The 7,869-nt window shown below is 43.5% G+C and overlaps 1 protein-coding gene across 3 annotated transcripts; it reads right to left on the bottom strand.

Moving 5' to 3' along the window:
- Positions 1–923: 923 nt before the first annotated feature.
- Positions 924–3,944, bottom strand: LOC134151192 (keratin, type I cytoskeletal 17-like). 3 transcript variants are annotated; one of them, XM_062595549.1, is made up of 8 exons: positions 3,474–3,944; positions 3,183–3,265; positions 2,840–2,996; positions 2,483–2,644; positions 1,951–2,076; positions 1,608–1,834; positions 1,329–1,420; positions 924–943 (listed from the first exon to the last, which is right to left on the bottom strand). In XM_062595549.1, the coding sequence occupies exons 1-8, from the start codon at positions 3,942–3,944 to the stop codon at positions 924–926; spliced, it is 1,338 nt and encodes a 445-aa protein (XP_062451533.1). The 3 variants fall into 3 exon arrangements, with proteins under 3 accessions (XP_062451533.1, XP_062451534.1, XP_062451535.1); XM_062595550.1 differs by having other exon boundaries at positions 924–945; positions 1,391–1,420; XM_062595551.1 differs by lacking the exons at positions 924–943; positions 1,329–1,420 and having other exon boundaries at positions 1,604–1,834; positions 3,474–3,676; positions 3,755–3,848.
- Positions 3,945–7,869: the final 3,925 nt, after the last annotated feature.

Raw genomic sequence — 7,869 nt, 5'->3', positions numbered from 1 at the left:
CAGGACGCTTATACATATTGGTGCAACCTGTACTGGGTCATATCTTCCCACAGGAACTCTAGCTATGATGAGCTGAGTAACGCCAAAGATGAATGAACTGAGATGAGTCATAGTAGTGGCACTGAGCATAATTTAGTATATTAACAGATAATTAAATAATCTTTAAAGAATTACCCATCATTGACATTTTCTTTCTTCTTTCACTCACATCATTTAGAGTGTATTTAGCAATAAACAGCTTGATACACCAAGGTAAGAGACTGGAAAGCAACCCCTGAGTAGCCATTAGAAAACAAGGTGGTAAATGCCTTGTAATTACACCGGAATGAGAAAGGATGGCTTTCTGTTTTCAGGCTTATACTTCTTGCTTTTAAACTGGTAGTCTGATGGATGAGTGTGTCTCATCTGACTCTGACAGTCACCGTCAGCATAGTTTGGTATATGTCAAACTTCTCTCCCTTCAAGAGTTGTGCTTATGATAAGTGACTTTAGCGACATTACTGAGTCGTGTTGTCCATTTTGTTAATGCAAGATAGAAAAATCTATCTTTTTTTTTTCTGAGAGTATGCTACGAAGTATAACAGGACCACCTGTGTTTTATTAGGTAGCCTGATAGATAGACACAAGCTGAAAGTTTGCTAAATTAAATTAATTCTCAGACACGTTTTTTATTTGCATCACAGAAGCAAAGCTTTATTAGAGGCAGTGTTATCAGCAGAATACAAGTCCCTGAACAAGGAACGAGTTGAGAAAAACAAGTTGAATACATGCATTGCAGAATGGAAGAAGGGATAATGAGGCAGGTGACCAAGCATGCCTTCAGAATTGCTCTGGTTGCACCAGGTCTACTGCAGAAGTGCTTGTCCGTAGGTCAGTTCAGTGAGTCTGAGTTGGAGGATGCCAGCATCACCATGCTGTTGCTCTTAACACACTCTTGATTGTCCTGTGTAAAGAAAGAGCAAATCGTCATCTTAGGGGGAAACCAGATCTTTCCTGATGCACAAGAGAGAGCAGTGGGAGAAGTTCAGATTCCTTCATGCCTATCTCAGGACTGTATTTTTCGTATCTCAATGAGTGAAGGAGCATATTCAGTCCTATAAAGCTTATTACTTGCAGTTTACACTCAGATAGAAGACTGAAAAAGACTTTTGTCTTTTGTCCTTGATTCCTCCGTGACAGAATCAGTGAGGTTCTCTTAAACCTGGTCTACCTGACCTGTGAATCTTCCCCAGCCCAAAATAAAAAACTTCTTTCTGACCAAATATATTGTAGTCATCAGAGTAGGAATAATGCAGTAATGAGCATCACTATACAAAATGTCATCTTACCTGACATGTCACCAGACTGGGAGTGAGAGTAGGAAGCAGAAGAATATGAGTGGGAGGACCTTCCACCTCCTTGGAGAGCTCCTTGAGAGGCACTGTGAAAGAAGAGGAATTAATTCATCAAAAAAAAAAAAAAAAAAAAAAAAAAAACACTGGGGGGGGGTTTATTCTGTGAAAAAAAAAAAAAGATACTAATATAGCTCCACACACAGGAAGTCTGTATAAAGAGTGGAGTATGTAGTGATTTCTTCTTATTGCCTTGCTCCAATACAGAATACTTACACAATGTCTTGCTGTCCCTCCTGCAGCAGTGCCCGGTACTGAGCAATCTCCTGTTCCAGGCGGGTCTTGATGCCCAGGAGCATCTTGTACTCTTGGTTCTGGCTCTCCATCTCACACCGAATACTGGCCAGCTCCTCCTCTACCGAGTTAATCTGGCCTTGGATTTGTTGCAGCAGGATGCCATAGCGAGATTCGGTTTCTGCCAAGGAGTTTTCCAGCGAGTTTTTCTGAAAGTGGGAATGCAGCAGCTTAGGACCAGAGCGCTACGTCTCCGTACCCCTGGAGGCAGTGTCCCATTCAAAGGAGGAGAGGGCCCTCAGCGATCCGATCCTGCCCCACGTACCGTGCTGAGCTGAGCCTGCAGTTCGATCTCCAGGTTCTGCATTTCGCGTCTCAGTTCGGTGAGTTGGTGGCTGCTTGTCTGGATGTCCCGACTGCTAGAGGTGACCTGCTGATTGACTTCTTCAATCTGCCAGAGTCAAAAACCAAATACCCTTCTGAGCAAGAAGGCTCCCTCACAGAGCAGATCTGCTGGCTGAGAACTAAGATAACCACAGTGCCTCTCCTTCTAATTCCATCTTGCTGGAAGACAGCCTAGTCATTGCTCCTCAGATTCTGACTTGCCACCCAGTCGTCGTACATCAGACCCAGCCTGCTCCCTTCTTGCCACTGGGAGTCCTTCCCAAACGCCTTACTCCTTGCCATTCCCTGAGCTGTGCAGGGGCAGGCTGGTGTTCCACCCAGCCGCCGCCTCTGGTCACAGCAGCCAAAGGTCTCCTGTTCCTGTGAGCAGCCTGCCCGGTACTGCCTGCCCGGTACCAGAGTGCCCGTGCTTTCGCACAGAAGGAGGCTCCACTCTGTGCATTGCTACATACCTTGACTTCGTACCACTGTTCCACCTCTCTGCGATTCCTCTCAATGATCTGCTCGTATTCGTTTCTCAGGTCATTCAGTGTCTTGGTCAGATCTTCGCCGGGAGCAGCATTGACCTCCACGCTCACGTCGCCACCAGTTTGGGACTGCAGCTGCCTCATCTCCTGCAGAGAGTCCAAAGAGAGGAACAAAGAGTACAGGTCACTTCTCAGCTAGGGACAGTGAGCCAAGCAATATGGAGGTTCAAAGGAACGACATGCACATGGCATAAGTCTGAACTGACTTGATAGGTAAACGTTAGGCACCCTGAAAGACCAGAAGAGTATTTGTTGAAGGTGCTATTTATCATTGGCTCTTACCTCTTCATGGTTTCTCTTAAGAGCAATCAGCTCATCCTTCAGGGTCTCCAGCTCTGATTCCAGAGAAGACCTAACCAGAGTCAGGTCATCCAGGAGATTTCTCAAGCCATTAATATCAGCCTCCACACTTTGACGGATGACCAGTTCGTTCTCATACCTGTGCCACACGGAGGAGAGAGAGAGGGATGGGGAGATGAGCTGACAGCTGTTGTCAACAGCCCTCCCCCTTGCTACGCCTGTGTGCCAGGAGAAGAACGTGGGGGCTCAGTCAGTCCCCTCGGGGCAGTGCCTCGTCTCGTGAGGTCCATGAGCAAGACACAAGAGACGTGCAAGGTTCACTCACTTTGTTCGGAAGTCATCGGCAGTCATCTTGCTGTTGTCGATGTCCAGAAGCAGTTTGTTGTTTTCCACAGTGGCAGAAATGATCTGCAAAAGAGTAAGTTGGAGTGGCTTCTCCTTGTGCCCAGCACACCCAGAAGAGGAAGAAAGGAGATACAAAGCTTTGGTGGGGCTTTCCTGCAGGTCCGCTAGCACCCACCATCCCCATAGAGCCACTGCCAGAGGGAAGAAAGAAGTGTTTGCAAGTGAGAATAGTGCGGAAGAGATGGAGCCTGGTTCGTCAGGGCTCCCTTACCTGGTTCTGGAGTTGTTCGATGGTCTGGTAGTAGTGGGAATAGTCCTTTGAAACACTGGGAGCTTGTTTCCTGTACCACTCCCGAATATATTGCTCAAGCTGAGCGTTTTCTTCCTCCAGTCTTCGCACTTTGTCCAGGTAAGAAGCCAGGCGCTCGTTCAGGTTCTGCATGGTGACCTTCTCATTTCCGCTCAGAAGGACATCTCCCCCAGCCATAAAGCCTCCTCCCAGGCCGCCACCAAAGCCACCTCCCAGGCCTCCACCAAAGCCACCAGCAAGACCACCAGCACACACGGGCCCTCCATAGCTAATGCTGCATGCACCTCCACCATAGCTTCCACCACCTATCACAGAGGAGGCATATCGCCTGGAGGAGACGGAGGAGCTCCTGCCACTACCGCTGCCACAGAGGCCTCCACCTCCACCACTTCTGTAAGAAGTGCTAGATGTTCTCTTGATGCTGCAGCTCATGGTGAAAGCAGTAAGTATCCAAGCCCAAGCCCAAAGCCAGCTGCACAGCTAGATGCAGAAGATCAGACTGTATCCTTTCTGTCTTTGCTGATCACTATTTATACCTTCTTGGGTGGGTGTCACCTGTTAAGCAGTCCAGCTTCCCATGAAGTTTGCCAGCCCTAGTGCTCATGACAAAAGTGATGTGCTAAGGAAATTTTGTCTTGGGTTAGTAATAACCATTACCATTCTCTGCAGGTATGTCTGTGTTGATTCACACAAAGCACACACTATAATTTTATGTGGGTGGCTCTTTGTTAGATATTTTGTTGGATAATATAATATCTGAGAGCTTCTGTTATCCTGGCAATGTATCTCTAGTAAAAGGAGTTAATTAAGGCTCCACCTAGGTCGTTTGTCTCCTTCAATCTTTTATGTGGCGAAATGCAGTATTTCAGTTTTTTATCATCCATTTATGATAACAGACAATAATTTTAAGTTCCACATTATCCAAGAGGCTTTTTATTCTTTAATTTTTTCAGGAATTTACATTAGATATTTGGAAATCTACTTTCATTTGCTGAAGATGTTACTCATTTTAAAAGCTGCCTTCCCATCTCTGTTACAGAAGAGCAGTTTACACCATTCTAAATCTGTTATCATTGACTGTTTGTGGGGAAGCTCCTGCTGGTATTATCTTTTCTGAAAGCACAGGATTGTGATTTCAGTCATTTATCTTGTTGAAGTAAAACTGAGTGAGAGCCACAGAAGTGCTTTGCAAGGGAAAATACAGTATTTTTTTTCCAGCAAATACACTGGTTTTATTTTAACTGTTTGAAAAGGACTCAGAGGAAAAGTGAGAAGAAATATGTTTAGTATTTCAGTTTTATTATTTCAAATTTCATAATAATAATAGCCATTTTTCTGAGTAAGATGTAGAATGGTATAACTCAGTAAAAAAAGTATCAGTTCAATTAAAAGGTACAGTGCCAAAGACTAGATTTGAAAAAGCATAATCATTATCTGAACTCATTACAATGAACTGTGTTTGATGATGAGAGCTTCCCAACAGTGAGAGAATATCTTCTGACAGAACACATGAATAAGACAGTTTTGTATTTTTTTCCACTGCCTATGTAATATGGGATGTTCAAGAAGAAACTATTTCCATCTGTACTGCTCAACCTTCTGTGAACCTGAGAAGAGCCCTGAACAGGAACTGATGTTCTGGTTTCCAGGTGTGCAGTAAATACTGGCATCGCTAACCCTTCCAGAAGAGTGCTCTGGCTGGCGCAAAGGAAGCACAAGGAGCTGGTGGAACCTCCTGCGAATTACCTGGTCAAAATCAGCTTATGCGCATTGAGGGAAGATGAATTCAGCCTAGAAGTATTTTAGGAAGAGATTCTGTATTACAGAAGGAGAAATAAACTCATTGAACTTAGCAAAAGAAGAGTGAGAAGGGATTGGCTTGCCTTACACATGATGGTAAGCATCAGAAGAGGGAGGAGAGTTGTTTGAATTAGAGGGCAGTGTGCCTGTATGTGCTGCGTGGATGTAAAAAGGAGCTCGGACTTGAATCCTGAACGGGAACATCTTTTCATAGTACTTTGCTCTTGGAATGTAGCTGCTGCCATTCTGCTTCTCGAACACGCAGGGAAATAGCAGTCCTCTTTGCTCATCTCCCAGAGCAGCACAGGCATCAAGGGAAACTGCCTACAAAGAGGGTTCCTGCTGCCACCGGTCTCTGAAAACTCACAGGCAACTACTTTTGCAAATAGTAGAGCTTCACACTGGGTGAAGCCATATTCTGCAACGGTATTTCAGAGTCTTCTGGGTTTTTTTTTGTTTGTTTTGTTGTGTTTTTTAGTTTTATTACTTCACAATTGTTTTTATGTATATCTGTATATCTATTTTTTTATTTTTTTCATAAATTTCCCATAGATATAGAAAGTCTTATCAGGAATATGTTATTGAGGTAGAAAGGTAGGGGTGTATGCTGTCACCACTAGAATATTATCTGCTATCTGTAGAGGTAATTAGCCTTTTGAGGATTAATATGCAGAGATATAAACTTTTTTGAGGATTAATATGCAGAGATATAAAGTTGACATGCTGAATCCCAGAGCTTAAGTTCAGCTGCCTAAAGATAGATCTTTGCAGATTTTGCCAATGACTTCCAAAGAACATAGAGGTGTTAGCTCTGACTCCAGAAGGAAAGGGACTTCGGTGTGTGGGAAATAGTCCTGAAAAAACTTAGAGAAACAAAATTTTGAACTTAAAGCAAAGTTGAATCATGGAAAATATCTACAGAATTATGACTTATTTTTTGCTCCTTTTTATCAACTAACTTTAATTAGAAACACTTTCACATCATTCATGATTTTGCAGTTGATTCTTTGTTCTTTATATGCTTCCAATTCTATATATTGTGAAACTAGTAGACTTTGGTTATCAGAGCTTGTTGAGTCATCCATATAAATGAATTAAAGCTTTTCCCTCACTGGGTGCGATTCCTTAGTCACACTTTTTTCATTAGGTTTTGAAATTCTTCTTTTTGTTCTATATGGGAAGGCTGTTGATGATCAGCATTCATTCTGTTACTGGTAATTTTGTATTTTTGGTGTCTCACAAAAGCACAGTGTGTCTAATCCACAAATTCTGAAAATTTGGAAGTAATCATATCTCTAAACAATCACTATGTATTTCTTTTACTGTAATTTAAGTAACTACTCATTGCACACATTGCTTCAGGGGGACATATCCCCCAAATTTCGTAATTCTCCATGGTAGATTCCTGCTGTGTTCCACTTATCCAAACATTTTCATCCTCTAGCTCTGCATCCTCTTACTATAGGACTTTTTCCTCAGACTTTGGTCAAGACACAAGAAAGTTCTTTATCCCCTTCTCATGCTTTAATTTCCTTTATTCCTGTCTCATGCTCTCTTCTAACTTCCTTAGCCACACTGGTGACTTCTCCTGAAAATCCTTCATTCCCTCTAACTGCGTCTCTTCCTAGGTGCTGTCTCCGTACTGCCTATTTTAATTCCTTCTGAACTTCATCACCTGGCACATATTGCTTAGTGCGTGTTGGGCAGCAATGTAATTAGCAGTCAGGAAAATGAATACTCTTTAAAGATTAGTTTAAAGCGTAGATCGAGATCTGTGGAGGTAGTTGTAGCATCCATGGTGCAACAGGTAGCAATACAGTACCCTCTAGAGGGCTGTGGCATAACCACTCTGATTACTTTGAAATAATCTAGATATCACTTACTGTAAACATCGCTTCTCTTTCTTCGTGATGTATGCATTCCAGATACCTAAAATAAAGAGATAGGTACCAGCATTACTAGAATTGTGTTCTTGCTGTTGGGTGTCACTGGAGGTGTTTGTGTCGCACAAAGTCTGTTTAGCAAGTTTGCTAAATCGAGTTCGTGTAAGCACAACGCAAGCAAATACGGACTTCAGTTTGGTGTAGATCAAGTATTTCTATTTCTCTGCCTGGTTTCCAAGTATTGAGAAATTTTGCATGGGAGTGTGACGTGTATTTCTGGAACTTAAATTTGTGCCTGTTCTCTCCATCCACATCCTTGTGAGTCGACCCGTTTAGCCTTTAATCCGCGGTGCTCACTGCTCTTCCACCAAGGACGTGCTCTCTTTCGCTCTTTATTCGCCGCTAGAGGCCACTCCTTGAGCGCGCGGCCCTGCATCTGCTGGTGACCTGCACCCCTCACTTGTGCAGCCTCGGGGGGCTTTGGCCCCTTGGTGGCTGTTGGATCCCCAACAGCCGCTGGAGCTCGTACTCGGGCATGGTTTGTTTTTAGCTCGACCTCACCTCAGATAGCAGAGAGTTGCTGATGATTAGTTTGCTGTGCTGCTCCAAGCTATTGCAACAGGCAAGCAACCCAACTTGTTGCAAACTCTGATCAGGAAAGTTTTTAAGTAACA

The sequence above is a fragment of the Rhea pennata genome, chromosome 26 (assembly GCF_028389875.1).
Source record: "Rhea pennata isolate bPtePen1 chromosome 26, bPtePen1.pri, whole genome shotgun sequence".
NCBI lineage: Eukaryota > Metazoa > Chordata > Aves > Rheiformes > Rheidae > Rhea > Rhea pennata.
Note: the sequence above shows the minus strand (reverse complement) of the source record. Positions and strands in the feature narration are given on the sequence as shown.

Coding starts and splice junctions, on each gene's coding strand:
- LOC134151192 (XM_062595549.1), bottom strand. CDS start 3,944: ATGAGCTGCAGCATCAAGAGAACATCTAGCACTTCTTACAGAAGTGGT. Junction 3,266..3,473: donor TCGAACAACTCCAGAACCAG/GTAAGGGAGCCC, acceptor ACTCTTTTGCAG/ATCATTTCTGCCACTGTGGA. Junction 944..1,328: donor CCAGTCTGGTGACATGTCAG/GTAAGATGACAT, acceptor TTCTTTACACAG/GACAATCAAGAGTGTGTTAA.